At 41.9% G+C, this 17,510-nt stretch overlaps 1 protein-coding gene across 1 annotated transcript in view; it reads left to right on the top strand.

Annotated features, from left to right (window-relative positions):
• jam3b (junctional adhesion molecule 3b) overlaps positions 1-16,821 on the top strand; it is a 46,944-nt gene extending 30,123 nt beyond the window's left edge. Inside the window, exons 2-9 of the mRNA XM_083764181.1 lie at positions 10,983-11,051; positions 11,555-11,668; positions 11,812-11,964; positions 14,043-14,245; positions 15,222-15,321; positions 15,745-15,874; positions 15,985-16,039; positions 16,256-16,821. Of these exons, the coding sequence (XP_083620307.1) occupies positions 10,983-11,051; positions 11,555-11,668; positions 11,812-11,964; positions 14,043-14,245; positions 15,222-15,321; positions 15,745-15,874; positions 15,985-16,039; positions 16,256-16,291 (860 nt within the window). The 3' untranslated portion in view covers positions 16,292-16,821. The remainder of the gene's footprint in view (positions 1-10,982; positions 11,052-11,554; positions 11,669-11,811; positions 11,965-14,042; positions 14,246-15,221; positions 15,322-15,744; positions 15,875-15,984; positions 16,040-16,255) is intronic.
• The last annotated feature ends 689 nt before the right edge of the window (positions 16,822-17,510 follow it).

The raw sequence follows: 17,510 nt of genomic DNA, 5'->3' as shown, positions 1-17,510 counted from the left end.
GCCAAATTATGAATGCAAGGTTAACTTATACAGGCAGTGAATATGTATGTAACATGTGAGTCCTCTGTCTGTGCCCTTGGTTGCACAGGCATTGTTTCATGCTTGGCCTTTGCAGAGGTCTAGTATCTACTGGTAGTATGTCATCATTGGCATCCGTCAGTCTCGAGAGACTATATGGAGTCGCGCTCTGGATAGATGGTTCTTCTGCTTATATAGACCGCGGGATTCGCAGGATTTCGCCTCAGTCTCTTTGCCTTCACGGACTGCTGCACATGGGCAAGCGTCTCTTCAAACCTGGAGAGACCGTCCTCAATGATCTGTCTCTCCAAGCTGTGCGAGCGGATCAGATGCTGCAGCTAGATTCCCAGGTGTCCAGATCGATGTCCGAAGGCCTTCAGGTCTCGCTTGCAAATTGTAGCGGTAGTTTTGGTCTGCCTACAGGTCGTTTTTCCCTTAACTAGTTCTCCATAGAGGAGGAGATCCTTGGGAATCCGTCCTGACATCCATCCATCCTCACCACATGACCGAGCCAGCACATGCGTCTCTGTTTTCAGAGTGCTGTACATGGTGGGGATTCCAGAACTCTCCAGGACGGTGTTGTTTGGCAGTGTTTTTTAAAGCAAGTTTAGTTTTAGTATAGTCTCTTGAATAGTTGTAATTCAGTTTAAGTCACATATTAGTCACCTGGAATGCCTTAGTGTTAGTCTAGTTATAGTCGACTAAATGTCATGCAATTTTAGGCGACTAAATCTACATTTTATTTAGTCGACTAAAATGTATTTTGGCGGGCCTCGATGCCGTCGTAATGGCTGATTTTTATCTGTCTAGTTTTTATCTGTAGACGGAATTGTCAGTATATTTAGTCTCAGTTTTAGTCTTCATAGCTTAGTTTTCATTTAGTTTTCTTCTGTGAAAAAAGGTAGTCGACGAACATTTTTCGTCTTAGTTTTATAGTCGACGAAATCAACACTGTTGTTTGGCACTTGCCAGGCGATGCCCATAATGTGAAATGTGAAAGGCATTGAGTCCTGATGATATGTATGTACAGTACGTGTATGATTTATACTAGGATAGAACAGCTGACATAATATATCATTTTCTCCTTGTCATTTTTATGAGCCATCAAAGCCATATCAGTCAGAAGTAAACACAGGAGGTGTGACCTTTGTGTTATCATTGGCGATTATGGCATGTCAGCGAGTGTTTTACTGGGAGACATCAATGGGGCCATGAAGCCCAATTTAACATCAAAATTGTCATCGTCATTTTAGATTTGAGCAGATATACACAAGCGCACACTGCGAGATTGTACCTCTACCGCTATTTTTGAACATCTTTGAAAGTGTGTGACAACTATACTGATTCAGAACGCATTTGTAGAATCGGCCTTGGGTCGAACATGTAGATCTTGCTATTGTTTGAAAAGTCCTGAAAATGTGGCGCAACTCTTTTAATATAATATTCTTTCAGAGCAAATGTTTTTAACTCAAATCTTTGCTTCTGGGGGCCGGGAGGTCCCTGAGACAACATTTTCAGGCGGGGGTCGGCGGCCAATTACAAATATTTGTGGGGGTCCTTGACATGAAAATGTTTGAGAACGACTGACATAGAAACATAGGGTTTTTCAGGGGAAACCGTTAGGATTTAGAAGACATTTGTGGAATCGTCCTCAGGTCTAAATGGGTCAATGAGATAGATAGATAGATAGATAGATAGATAGATAGATAGATAGATAGATAGATAGATAGATAGATAGATAGATAGATAGATAGATAGATAGATAGATAGATAGATAGATAGATAGATAGATAGATAGATAGATAGATAGATAGATAGATAGATAGATAGATTTTATTTCGGTCCATAAAAGGAGTACATACAGACATACATACATTAATATCCACTAGAAACTAGTTGGTTAACAACAACATGGCCAGTGTATTGGGGAGGGAGGGAGCAACTGAGGACACGCATACTCCCATCCATCCAATCACAGCTGTTGAACTGCATGGGGAGGAGACTTAATTGGTCCTTTCTTTGGCACCGCTTTGGTCAGTGAATATAGACACAATTTCTGCTCTGGGAATTGAATCAATGCAGCCTCTTTAATCATAATAATGGAGGATATAATATTATCTGATCTGTTATGGGAGCAATATTTCACAGTGAAATATTCACTGACACAAAGCCATAAGCCTTTACACTTTGTTAGGTGTCGGTGTCGAAGGCCAGAAATAGCCTATGTATGTACAGTATGTAGATGTATGTATGTAGATCTCGTCTTGTGATAACGCCGTACAACAAAGTTTGAATTTAACCCATTTAGACCTGAGGTCGATATGTCCGTCAAGGACCCCCAGAAAGATCTGTACTTGGCCACGGGCCCCCACGCCCCCCCCCCCCCCCCCCCTCCCCCAAAGAAGCAAAGATTTGAGATAAAAAAAAACATTTGCTCTGAAAGAATATATACTCAAATATTTGCGCCACATTTTCACGATCTTTCAAAAAATAGCAGATCTACAAGCTCAAACGCTTAAAACACAGAAAAAGGGGTTCCCCGTCCTGAACGGGCTAAAGCAGTACTGTGTTTCTGATCATTAACCCATTCTGGGCATTATGCTATGCTTTAGCTATTGAAAAATAGCAGATCTACAAGCTGCGCGCTGCGAGCTTGTAGGTCTGCTATTTTTGAAAAATCGAAGAACGACTGACATAGAAACATGAAAACTGTCAGGATGTTAGAAGACATTTTTAGAATCTGATCTCAGGTCAGAATGGTTTAAAGTCAATGTTTGCGGCTCAAGCAGCCTGACACGTTGAGAAAAAAAAGGAGTTTCAGCAGGATAGCAACCGGTTGATGATGTTTTTCCAAAGAAAAACAAACAGGTGCGCAACCCTTTGATCTCTGCAGCTTTAAGGGGCGTGGGAATATCCTGCCGCGTATGGCGCGCTACAGTATAGGTATAGAGATGTGTGTGTGTGTGTGTGTGTGTGTGTGTGTGTGTTCCACCGGGAGCATCACCAGGTTGGGCTAATTGAAGTGTTCTATTTATGACATCAGCTTCAACTCGCCGGATCTTCAGAACACCCTTATGGGAAAAACACCACAGAGGAGCAGGCATCAAGATCTTTATCCTATTCTTGCGCGAGATCGCATGTATCTGCACGGTGCTCCTCCACAATGCACAACCTAGGGTTTTAGCAGGGCATTACGTGAAGATTAGAGAGAAAGCCTGAAGATTAAAAAAAACAACTAAAAAAGGAATCTTTGATGCAGATTGCCAGCTCTTATACAGCTGTGTGTCCTGCCAAGAATTCATAACAAGAGACGGGAACAGAGAAGAGATGGCATACAGTATTATTTAGGTCAATGAACACCTGGTTCGATAGCCAATAAATCTACATCGCACGCACGCACGCACGCACGCACCTCCCATTCAGACATGCATTCTGTGTGATGACTGCAGTGTATCTGAGCCTGCAAAACTGCATGAGTAGCCTACTTAATACTACTCTGCCTATTAGCAAACTGTTGAAACGCTGGTGTTCACAGTTGCCAGATTATGTGAGAGAAATAAGCACCCAGGTCTCTGAAAACAAGCCCAAAAGAAGCGACTATAGGTTGAAGGTCACATGAGCACTTTAAACATATATATTGGCTATTTGAAAACTTTTGTCATAATAAGCAGAACTGGCAACAATACTGTGTTTGTTGACTGACTGTCCAGTGTCCTCCACACGGTTATTTGCAAGTGATCAGATGGGATTAGTGTATTCAGACATCGTCGACCTGTGTGCATTATGTGCTGTGCTAATGAGGTATTAACGATATAGAGCCTCGCAGTCCCGCCCCCTACCAGGGCCCAGGAAATGATTCCCCATTCATTTTCCTCATAGACATTTGAAAAAGTATTTATTTAAAGACCTTTTAAGCCTCGTACAAAGCCAACTCTTGTCGTGACAAATCATGACAACACAACAAACACAATATTTCCGGGCCGAACAAATAATTAGAAAGAATAAGAAAACGGCAGGTTACAACACTTTGTTGTTTTTCTTCTTTGTAATTATTTGTTTGGTCCAAAATAGTTTGTTGTCATGATTTGTCACGACTCGAGTTGGCTTCGTACGACGCTTATCTTAGGTCTTTAAATAAATAAGTTTTGAAATGTCTATGGGAAAAATGCATTGGGAATTATTTCCTGGGACTGGCGTCGTCATGAAAGGGGGCGGGATAGCGACGCTCTATATGCGTGGCTTGAGAAAAACCTATACTCTGTATGGCTGTTCTGCGAGTGCGACTGTCATTGACCGAAAATATCGGATCTACAGTACAAGCTCACAACACGCGCAGATCAGATATTTTTGCCGAGCAACAGTGTCATACAACAAAGAATAAATCATGCAGCAGTATCAGAGTGTCCAGACTGAGAAATCACATTTGTATCGCATTTAAATTAGGAATGTGGCACAAATTTGATTTGCAAAAAAATGCAATTTCCATGCGTTTGCTTTGCTGTTCAGACTTGCTAGCACACTACGTACAAGAGCACAATGCATCGCTTCGCGCCACGCTGCGGGCTTGTAGATCGGCTATTTTCACAACTTTTTTTCTTGGACAGGATGAGTGTACAGGAAAGAGTGGAAGGAAAGGGAATCACCACCAGTCTCATCAGCACTTCTAGCTCCGTTTGGAACCTCTACAGTATATCTAGGCTGCTACACTTTAGCTCCGAGATGACGTTCCGTCCTGTGATATCCCTGCACAGGTCGAAATGGGGTCTAGCTGGGCCGAGCCCGTCCGTCCACAAACAGTGGCGAAACAGTATCAAACCGTACTCTTTTCGTATCAGAACCGAGATACAGTTGATAAACTCAAGTCCGGCCCTTAACATTTTTAGTCTGGCGTCAAACAAGTGCTTAAATCAGGCTTTAAATTAAAAATGTAGTCCAGTCAACCGCCATTCGCATGCGCAGTACTTACTTCCGTAAGATTGCATTGGGAAAACATGGTACTGGCTGTCAAACAACCGCTTTGTAAGTGGTTGTTTGACAACGGACTAAAAATGTTAAGGGCCGGATATCACGGGACGGAACCTACTGTATAAGCGTAGCAGCGTAGATATAGAGGTTCCAAACGGACACACAGCACTTCTTAAAGGCTGAATTTCATACTTATAATACGTAATTGTGTACCCACTAGTACTACCTCCTATAGCGATAGCAGCACACAACTTGTGAGGTCAGCAATTTTCTATATGCGACACTATGTGCAATGACAAGTGTAAATCAGGTGTGTAAGTGACCATCAGAGATCCAAGCCGAACATTTCGATGGCCCATTCCAGTAGCTAGTCTGATATTGCCCGGTCAGGAATGCTGTTTGACTTGTGTGTGAATGGCTCAGGGGGATGCAGGGATATGTGTTGTTGTAGATTACACCAGATCTACTGTAATCCACCCTGACCTGACCCCGGGGCATGCAGACCTTTCTGCTCAAAAAGCAGTTTGTACAGTATGGGTGTTTTGTTTTGTTTGAATCCTGGACGCAGACAGAGGCTATAGCTTTTGTAAGCAATACTGAATGATGAAGGAGGTCAGTCGAGGTAAAATGCAAAACAAAACGCTTCTATGGAATTATATCTCGCGCAGCAGCACTTTCAAACAGTGTCTTGTTACTGTGTAAACAAAACAGGGTTCGATGGGAATGTTCAGACATGGCTTTCATCCACATCAACCTGCATGGTAAACACAATCTGCTTCCAATGTCTCGGCAAAGACATAACTCACATTTAGATTTATTTTTTGGCGAGGGCTTAAATCGGTATCAGTCGGCCTCTTTAAAATGACTTGTCTCAGGCTAGTTTTGGACTAGTTTTGGACCACCTAAACCCTATATATATATATATATATAATTGTGATGCGACACGCTGTGAGCTTGTAGTTCTGCTATGTTCGTCTCTTTGACATTTTGGAATTCTTTGAATTTTTGTGGGACATTTTTTGAATAATCTCACCTAGCAATTTCACATTCCCAAAACAGGGACTCCGTGTTGACAGTGGTTAACAGCTGCTGACTGAAGCATGTATTTTCCACTAAACAATAATGCATAATACTGTAAAAAAAAAAAAAGTAACGTATTTACTGCAGGGGTGCCCACACGTTTTTTGACTTGAGAGCTACTTTCAAAATGACCAGCTCAACAAGATCTACCCACCCCCAAAAATTTAAATACAGGCACTGTCGTTAAGTAATAAGTAGTTATTTCTTTGTATATAACTTTGTAATGCTACTGATGTTTGTGCGCAACACTCTTGAAAACAAAGTATTGCATTGTGTGTTTGAGCTCACAGGCTATTTTTTATGTCAATCAATCAAGTCACCTTAATTCGTGTGACAGTAGGAAAAAAATATTTTCTTTTTTAATTACCGGTATATACAGTATATAATTTAAGGGCATGCCATGTGGTCTACCTGCAAAGCCTTTGGGATCTACTGCCTAGATCACGATCTACCTCATGGGCACCCCTGATATATATGAGATATTGCCACCTGGCTTTTGGAGGGAAAGAATACCCATCCCCTGACTTCCATGTAGCAGTACATGTGTGAAAATAGTGCTATAACATTATCCATCCAGTCTCATTTGAATGCAGCCATACACATGTGAACATGTGAACATATTGTTATTTCGTATTAATTTAAAGACACTTGTAGGAATTCAGATAATAAATAACATACCAGGCAGTGCTAATATCCCACGTAGATCATGTTTTTGAAGGTGAAATGTGGAAATTAAAATGTACTCTCTATCAGTATTTTATCTTTCTTGTTTGCAGGGTTTAGGTCTTGTGATGGTTGTGTGGATGTACCCATTCTGAACGGGAACCCATTTTGGTGTTGGCATCATGTTCATGCTTTAGCTATTGAAAAATAGCAGATCTACAAGCTCATAGCGCACCACCGAGTGGCGCGCTACGAGCTTGTAGGTCTTCTATTTTTTGAAAAATCGAAGAACGACTGACATTTTTAGAATCTGATCTCGGGTCAGAACGGGTTAATCAGACCAGTGTGTGTCCAGTGGAAACCTCGTATGAATCTGATCTCAGGTCAGAATGGGTTAAACCTTTAGAATTCATTATTTTTGAGAGGTCTTTTATGTTCTTCCCTGGACCGCTGTATCCAGGGCAGACCTCTCAAGCTGTTCATCTCAACGTCAAACTCACTTAGGCACCTTAACCCATTCTGACCTGAGATCAGATTCATACGAGGTTTCCACTGGACACACACTGGTCTGATGAACCCATTCTGACCCGAGATCAGATTCTAAAAATGTCAGTCGTTCTTCGATTTTTCAAAAATAGCAGACCTACAAGCTCGTATAGCACGCCACTCGGTGGTGCGCTATATTCATACACCGATTGCGGCGGAAGCCATGCAAGGCATACCAACCAGCACATCGGGAGCAATTTGGGGTTCAGTGTCTTGCCCAAGGACACTTCGACATGTAGCCAGGAGGAGCCGGGATTCGAACCGCCGACCCATGGATCATTGGACGACCTGCTCTACCTCTTGAGCCACAGTCGCCCAGTCGTTTTAAAACTACTTTTATAAAGTTGTGAAGGATATTTTTAAAGGAGCTGTGGTGATTGCTCTTGGGGCTCTAACTTGTCATCTTTGCTTACGCTAGCACTGTGGACACGCTAAGCACAAATATATTATGAAATGTAAAAATCAACATTAACAACAAATAAATTGAGCATCTTGACGCTTTGCATTTCATGCATATACAGTATGTTGTCATTGCAAAGTCAGCAATGCATTAATAAAACCAGCAACACGTCTCTGATACTAAAAGTGATGGATTTTAGATCAGACAGCCTGTCATTTCTACGTACAATCGTACATCTAAAACTACGCTAAACATGTTCAAAATACATTCAGGTAGACTCAGGTGAAGATTTAAAATGTTCATTCAAATGCCCACCGTGACATCTTTCCATGAATTACTAACGGTACGGATAACTAAGGTATATGACCTGTGGCCTACTGTAACTGTACATGTGGTATTACTACCACCAACAGAGCGTACAGTAGAACAATCTGTGGGTCTGATCTCAAGAGATACCTCGTGCTAATCAGCTTACCCTGTCTGCATTAGGCGACCCCTACACAGACACTACATGTTTGCGTGTAGAGGTGATGGTTGATTGGGGCTGTAGATTACTAAAGCCTGATTTGTCTGACTTGGTTAACGCATTCTGTCTCAGGCCAAAAATAGCCCATTTACAAGCTCACAACACATCACAGCACAATGTGTTGTGAGCTTGTAGATCACATATTATGTTTGCTGCGAGACCCTGGTGTGTTTAATTAAGCATAAATCAGGTGTAAAGCTCTTACGCGTAAATAGATTCTACTACTAGGTCAGTACCTTTGCTCCTACCTACTTATATAGCCTCCCACACCTGTGCGTGGCCAGTGAACAAGCTGCCGTTCACTCAGGCTTTGATTGGATTGATAGAGTGGCAGTTACTCTCCATGAGCCCTTTGACACTTACAACTTACTACTAGTACTCTTACTTCTACTACTAGTACTGCCATTAGTGATTCGACGTCAGACAGTGGCCTTGTGGTTAGTGTGTCCGCCCTGGAACTGGGAGGTTGGGGGTTCGATCCCTGGCCGGGTCATACTGTACCAAAGACTGTAAAAATGGGACCCAATGCCTCCCACTCGGCATCAATGGGTTGGATTGGGGGTCAAATCAACTAATGATTCCCGAGCGCGGCGCACGGCTGCGGGTCATGACCCTCCAAGAGATGGGTCAAATGCAGAGAACAAATTTCACTACTACTAATACCGCACCACTAACAACTACTATGAATACTGCACCACTAACAACTGCAAAACATTACTAATACTGCACCACTCACAACAGCTAAACATTACTAATACTGCAACAGCTAAACACCATATTTTAGTTACTTCTCATCTACTACTAATACTGCAACACTAACAACAGCTAAACATCATATTTTAGTTACTTCTCGGCTGCATAATATACTTTCCAAATTTGAACAAGCTAATGAATGAATCAAAACAAGGAGAAATCACACTTTTGTTTTTATTTTTCCATATGCTTCACAGTCACAGATGTATCGGCTATCCAGCCTTCAGTGTGCAACCCTCCTAGTTTTAATTTAGGGTGCGTTTGGATATGCCCCCCGGGAGCGCACTCCCATATTTGTTTGTATTGCACAGCACAGTGCGCTCAGTGCACGTCTACAGTATATCAAAACGTACCCTTAATGAATAGTTAATTTGTATAACTCAGAGTGGTCAGAGCACGGTGGTCAGTAACATTATAATAGCATACCTAAGTCATATTAGTTTTAGGTATTTGCGGTGCCCTCGGTTCAGAATGCATAGTGTTTCATTAGTATTAGATACACCGTCAGAGCTACGTATAATGAATGCAATGGCCGGTCAAGGTGTATCACTTAAAAGTCCCATGAGGTAAACGATTACAAAAATGTATGTCCTGGGTAGCTCATTTGTTGGAACTTCTTGGGAGCCAGACATTCACTGCAGGAAGAATCTAGCTGCCAATTGTTAAAGTGTAAGGTTTGGTCAGTATTGGAAACAATCCAACAGAAAGGATGGGGATCACTTCAGTTAGGACTTGGCAGTACTGGGACCCACTCAGCTAGTGTCAGTGTACGTGAGAATCTTTCTCCATGAGCTGTTGCATTGCCTTCGTCCCTCTCTGGAGCTGTTCTTGTGCTTCTGGTTTTGCTTGTGTGACTTTTAGGGTATTTTGTATGTGGACCACGGGCTGTCATGATGATTCAGCACAGCAGTGGCCCCCTTCCCAAGGCCCTATCCCTCTGTCACAGAACGACACAGTGCGTTCCACGGTGCGTTTGCACCATTAGTCCCACATGGGCAGCTGCATTAAACAGCCAGAGAAACGGAAACACAGACAGACAGAGTTTGTGCACGTGTGTGTGTGTGTGCGTGCGTGCGTGCGTGCGTGCGTGTGTGTGTGTGTGTGTGTGTGTGTGTGTGTGTGTAAACACAGAGAGAGAGAGAGAGAGGGAGAGAGCGAGAGAGAGAGAGAAGGGCCAGGCCAGGCAGACAGGCGGCTGACTGAGCCATTGGCATGGTGAGCTTGCCCTGAAGGGCACATGCCTCCCTGCACAATTCTCCACTGTGCACAGAAACAGCACCCCCATCCTGCAACACATAAACATTAATTTGCCCAACCAGACTAAAAATGGACGGTAACAACATTACGCCAATATGCTGGGGATGAAAATAAAATGAACATGTTGACGACAGAGGGTGTTTGCTATGTAACATGTTGCTATGTAACATGTTGCTATGTAACATGTTGACGACAGAGGGTGTTTGCTATGTGAAAACCAAACTTTACGGAATTCACATTATAGGATCTTCTTAAGAATCTCAGACATTTCTTTTGCCTCGACTTCCATCAAGGAATAAATCTCACCCAGTGCTATTAGGCAGGAGGAGACTCTTTAAAATGTCTGGTGACAACACTATAGACTATATAGAGCATGCTCCAGCCATTACATTTATGAGGCCAACTCTGAGAAATCTCTTGCACTATACTGTAGCACCCGAGGGGATTTCAAGGGAAACAAATGTGTCCTGCTCAAGAATTGCCTTTAAAGAAAATGTTTAATTTGTCTGTAAAAAGAAATAGACTCGAACAAACATTCCGTTATATTAAAACCCCCATATATTATGAGTTATTGTTTTTACATCGTCATCGGCATTCCTTTAAATAATGGTCTGTGAAAATTCAGTAAAGTCAGAAACATTTCCTGAGGGCGATATACTTTGGCATTGGCCGTTTATATTCAATATAACACAAGGTCATTGGTGTAATACGACGACATCAAAACTCATGCACCAGAGAGATGAATGTTTCTTTTCCCTCTGCCCTGTCTTGCAGGCTACGTCAACGTGTTGGCCGTGATACTCAAGTCAAATGAACAGGCTCCATGGACCAACGAGTTTGAATGTAAGAGCCAGTGGGGCAAATGTCCTGCCGAACGCTAATCTGACATTTCCTATACAGACCGTTTTGTCATTGATCTTGACATGATGCTTAGTTTAACCCATTCTATGACGGGAACCCCTTTTGGCGTTATACTTTAGCTATTGAAAAATAGCAGATCTACAAGCTTGTAGATCTGCTATTTCTGAAAGATTGTGACAATGTGCCGCAAATCTTTGAATATATATTCTTTCAGAGCGAACGTTTTTGACTCAAAAGCTTTGCTTCTGGGGAGGGTCCCTGGAACTACATATTTTCAGATGGGGAACCACTGACATAGAAACGTAAGGGTTTTTCAGAAAACTGTCAGGATCTAGAAGAAGGCCTTTGTAGAATCGTCTTCTGGGCTAAATGAAAGCATAAAGTCTGTCTTCTCTCAGAATGTATCCTGACCGAATGTCTTGCCATGATCTCACTTCCTCCTCCTCCTCCTCCTCCTCCTCCTCCTCCTCCTCCTCCTCCCGCAGCAATCGAATTATCCTGTCTGATCGAGTCCATTACCACCAACAGTCCCAGGATCGAATGGAAGAAAATACAGAACGGGGAACCCAGTTACGTGTACTTTGACAGGAAGGTTTCAGGTAATGCATAACCAATGCACACACTTTAGAATTAAATGAAAAACCCATTCCACCGTGGAAATTAACTATCGACCGTAAACCGTGTTCTATCGTTCGTACAGTGTATTGTTGCATTGAATGTTGTTTTTTCTATACCCCTGCAGGTGATTTGGAGAATAGAGCGAGGATCAGAGAGCCTGCGACGTTAGTGATAACGAACGCCACAAGGTCGGACACGGCAGACTACCGCTGTGAGGTCACGGCTCCCAATGACATCAAGTCCTTTGATGAGATTTTGATCAGCCTGGTTGTAAGAGGTATATTCTTTCAAACAATAAACAACAAAAACAAACAAGCCCTTTTAAACCACATCCTCTGTTATATTGTGTCCCAATTTAATTAAAACGACATAAATAATAATAATAATAATAATCCATTGTTTTGTATTTTCGTATCCAATTTCCGTATTAAATTGTTCCTAAATTTGCTGTGCACTTACAGAATTTCAACATCCACCCAACAATTTCTACCAATATCATGACGTCCAGCTGTGAATCAATCAATCAATCATCGACTTTTAGCAACACAGAGCTGACATTCACTTCACACTGCTAAAGATCCCAGACGTACTGTGTCTGTAGCAGACAGTATGCACATTATACTGTAGTGAGTTGGATCTCATTTTGCAGTACACTAAAGTAGCATTTAAAACCCATTCTGACCTGAGATCAGATTTTAAAAATGTCTCCTACATCCTGACAGTTTTCGGAAAAAGCTGTCAGTCGATTTTTCAAAAATAGCAGACCTGCAAGCTCGTAGCGCACCACTCGGTGGCGTGCTATGAGCTTGTAGATCTGCTATTTTTCAATAGCTAAAGCATAACATAATGCTAACACCAAAAGGGGTTCCCGCCCAAAATGGGTTAAGAACACAAAACAAATAGGCAATGCAGCAAAATAACCCTGACTCATGTTTGATCAGCAGCACGGCCTATATACATTTGCTGGATAGTTTGTTCAAAATAAAATGTCTCCCTACACTATATTTCACAATATGGAAGTTAAGACACTCAAAACACAGTGTCAGGGGCACGGTGGCACAGTCGGTAGTGCTGTCGCCTCACAGCTAGAAGGTCCTGGGTTCGATTCCCGCTGGGGATGCTGTGGGCGCTGGGGGGTGTGTTCTCTCCTCCGCGTCATCAGTACCCGAGGCGGGGTACTAATGACCAGTACCAGAGGCGGGGTTGGCGAAAGGGCCTTTCTGTGTGGAGTGTGCATATTCTCCCCGTGTCCCCTAGGGTAGGTATACCCTCACATGTTCTCCCCGTGTCCCCTAGGGTAGGTATACCCTCACAAAAAACATGCAGTAATACTGGTCTCTAAACTACCTCCCGCTGGCCAGCCGGGGCGGAAAGAAACTGGTCGGAAATAATGTGTTCCTTCCACACGCTATAGGTCCGGCCAGGGAAACTCTCCCCTTGTCAGGTGAAAAGAAGCAGCTTGGACTCCTCATGCATAGAAGGAAGCATAGTCCGCTGCCCCCCCTCCCCCCCCTGCTGTAAGATGAAACCGTGTTATAGGTCATAGCAACCCGTTGGCTTACATAGGAGGATGTAGTTGTGTGACCAGACCTGCCCAGCTGCGAAGGCGTGCTCTGGGCTATAATGGGAAGCCTCTGAAACTGCATCTGCTCCGAATCGCAGTGCTAAAGAAAGCAAGCGCTACATGTTTTTGTCGCACTACTTGGCATGGCGCCGGCGGGCCAGAAAACATGGACCCCCGGGGCCGGGCCGGGCCGGCGTCAAGGTCTCCTCAACATCAGTGTTGTTTTGGTCGACTGAATAAGCTATGGCGAAAGATGTCCGTCGACTACCTGTTTTCACTGGCGAAAACTAAACGAACACTAAGCTATGGTGACTTAAAACTATTGGCAATTTCGTCAGCAAATTAAAACTAGACTAAAATGTCAGGAAGGCACTAGTGGACAAGAGATCCAGTATACGGTAAGTCATTTTACACTTGCATGCTGAAAATAGCCGATCTACAAGCTCACAATGCGTCACGTTGTGCGCTTGTAGATCGGCTATTTTCAGCAAGTGTAAAATCAGTCATTACGACGGCATCAAGGCCTAGACTAAATCAACTGTAGATTTAGTCGACTAAAATCGCATGGAACTTAGTCGACTAAAAATAGACTAACACTAAAACATTCCAGGTGACTGAAGTGAAATATGACTAAAACTAAATGAAGTTTCAGTCCGAAGACTATGACTAGACTAAAATAGAAAATTGCTGCCAAAAACAACACTGCTCAACATGTATATCAGCACTCTCTCCATGGAGGTTCCGAATCCACACAGTTGGCTTCATTATGCTTTATTGTCTCGCCACCACAGTAAAGCCGGTGATGCCGAAATGCAGTGTCCCAAAGTCGGTGCCCTTCGGGAAGTCGGCAGAGCTACGCTGCGTGGAGGACGAGGGCTTCCCCAAGTCCCAGTACCAGTGGTTCCGGAACAAGGAGGAGATTCCCGACGATCCAAAGACCAGCCCAAAGTTCTTCAACTCGACGTACACGCTCAACTCAGAAACAGGAACTCTGGTTGGTATAGTTATGCGCGTGCATTTGTTTGGACAAGGGGCATGCTTGCTTTGAGCATGCAGGGCGGGGCAGTGGGGATAGAGGGCCTGGCTGGCGCTCAGGGATATCGGGGCAGATATTTTGGGGAGACAGTTGATGGTGGGACAGAGCTTGAGCCATGAGGGGAATCTGCTGTCCTCGCTTGCACATTCCTCGTTTCTCTCTTGCTACGCAGCGTATTGCCAGAACTGGCCTGTGTGGCTACTGTATGGCAGTTGCGATCATGATCATTTAGTTGATTCATAATGGTATCGTTGTATTTGCATTTTATCCGCTGTAAAATTACTGATATATACTTGAAGAGATGACAATGACAATGATGGGTACCAAAAATCTATATAAATAATAAATGTACTATGGAAAAATACTATGGCCATATACTTATATATGTGCACGTGTCGCAATGTGACATGTTGTGAGCTTGTAGTTCTAAAGAGAGAAGTCTAGAGAAGTAAACATTTTTCACAGGCACGCAAGGTTGAAAGTGGATAAACTAGCAGGACAAACATGTGAAAATAATGATGCAAATATGACATTTCTGTTCCATTTCATCCACCTGGTTTTATACAGATAAATGGAAACAATTATGCTCAAATTATTACGATTGGCTCTAATAAATGTGAGATATTTTAAAAGATATAGGTCACACAATATGAACCAGCCTAGTACATTACAGTTATTTTTATTTTAGAAAAATTATAAAATAAAAAGTATTGAACCTGTGCAAATAAATAGATGAATAACTGATTTGGAAAGGTTTCTGGTACAGTGTACAGTACAGTATTGTACATGTACACACTATACAGATGTTTCTACTAGGGGCTGGACAAAATAGCAACGGATTAATAAAGAAACAGATGAAAACACAGCATCTCATTGACTTCATTACATAATGTCATATCATTAATCAAATGTATTGTATTTTTTTATCCAACAGCGGTTTAGTGCGGTGAGAAAAGAGGACGGCGCACAGTACTACTGCAGAGCCAAGAATGACGCGGGACACGCAGAGTGCGGACCCCAAACCATGGAAGTCTGTAAGTATGTCAGGCAGTTAGTTATCCCATTCTGACCTGGGATTGGGAACGATTCTGCAAATGTCTTCTAAATCCTGACTGTTTTCTTGAAAAAGCTATGTTTTTCTATGTCAGTCGTTCTCAAACACTTTCATGTCACTTTTCACGATTCTTCAAAAATAGCAGACCTACAAGCTCGACCTATGAGCTTGTAGATCTGCTATTTTTCAATAGCTAATGCATAGCATAATGATAACCCAAAATGGGTTATATACAGAATATATTTACCGGTACATGCATGAATTTCATGTTGTCCACATGTTCACGTTCGGTTAAATATTGAATATTGTATTCACTATGAGCTTTAAGCTTGCATTTTATTAATTCCTGGAATTCCAGCAAAAGCCTTCTCAATTATAATTTGTCCCGCTTGTCATTCCACAGATGACATTAACATCGCGGGGATTATCCTGGGAGTGCTGGTGGTGGTGGTCGTGCTCCTATGTATAACAGTAGGAATTTGCTGCGCATACAAGCGAGGCTACTTTGCCAGCCAAAAACAGACGGGAAACAAGTAAGTTTTTGAAATGCCGTCACAGTCTACATTTTAATGTTATTGTATTCATGGCATATTGTATCAGAAAATAAATATTATAATAATTGTTTATTTGGTGTCTTTATCAGTTACAAAGTCCCAGCTAAAGGAGACGGAGTGGATTATGTCAGGACAGAGGATGAGGTAAGTAACGCAAACAAAAGATTCCTCTAAATAATCAATAATCAATCATCAACATTTAAGTGTTGTGATTGGTTAATATTATTATTACTTCTCACATGCAAATATTAATAATAATACAAAAATAACTTTCTGTATTATGCAGTAAAATGTCATAACTATACTATACTAATTAGTTCCAAAACAAGTAGCTAATATATGATTTAATATCTTTCACAGGGTGACTTCCGACACAAATCCTCATTTGTCATCTAAAAAAGGACGAGGAAGATGAAGCTGGATTTGCCTAGGAGTCAACGGCATATGTTGGACTGCACTCGTGAAGCTGTTTAAACCAGTGAGCTGCCCAGTTTGTGCCTTGAGTTCTTGGCTTGACTGAAATGAAACAATTCAAGTTTGCCAAAGGTGACAAGTTTTCACAGGAGAACAGTATGTAGAAACTATTACCCACTGTCCGATACAGATTGGTACTGAGAATCATTTGACGACCGTATCACCACAAAAATGACACATTTTGCTAAATTATGGGGTTCTTTTATTTAGTGATCAATGCATGTTTTTAAAGGTTTAACACCAACTGAGAGGAAATAGAAAAAAGGAGAAGAAATTCAGTTCTGAAGTCAATCTGTTATGACAATATCCTACTGTAAACAGTTTGCTTCAAACCTCTTGTCATTTATATAACATTTCTTTTCTACTGTTGAAATTTGTCAGACTATTTTTGATGGAATATATTTTAAAATGCCTATAGATAAAGGTTTACTTTTTTAAATATTTGTAAAATACTAACATGTGTTTTTTATTTGGTTGTGGATAAGGATATTTAACATGTTTAACCATTTAGCATCAAAACCCGTAAGCATTTTACACCTCTGCAAATAAAAGACAGAGCTTGATGGATTCATGACATTCACACAGTATGAGCATATCGAGATTTGGTTCTTGATCAGCGGTCTTACATGTTTTATTTCTCTGCTGGGATAATAGGGATATCCCGGTCATTATTGCAAGAAGGTTCCATTGTTAATGTTTGTAGATAGTCTTTAGACAGTAACGGATGATTTATACGCAGTTGTTCGCCGGTGTCTGGCAACCGAAGATATCCTAGATCTATAAGCTCACAATGCGTCGCAGCACAACACGGCGTGACCTTGTAGGTCAGCTGTTTTTGGTGCGCGGCACAGACGCGCAGCCGCGTATAGATCAGGCGTGAGAAGCTTTGAAGAGTGCCAGTCAAATGCTGTGAAACACTACACGATCAGTGCTGCGTTTTCTTGATTTTAAGTGTCCTTCTATGTGCTTGCTGTTTATCTTGTATATATTGAATATACTGTCCAGGTTGGTTTTTTTTTGCTGTCAAAAGTACGTTCAATATTACATTATAACAATACAGGGTTTGATGTTAACAATTGTATTGATTTGTATATAGTTTTTTTTTTTTATGTGTAAAGTGGTGAAATGTAAAACTTCCTAT

The sequence above is a fragment of the Protomyctophum parallelum genome (genome assembly GCF_964188405.1).
Source record: "Protomyctophum parallelum genome assembly, chromosome: 1".
Lineage (NCBI taxonomy): Eukaryota > Metazoa > Chordata > Actinopteri > Myctophiformes > Myctophidae > Protomyctophum > Protomyctophum parallelum.
Note: the sequence above shows the minus strand (reverse complement) of the source record. Positions and strands in the feature narration are given on the sequence as shown.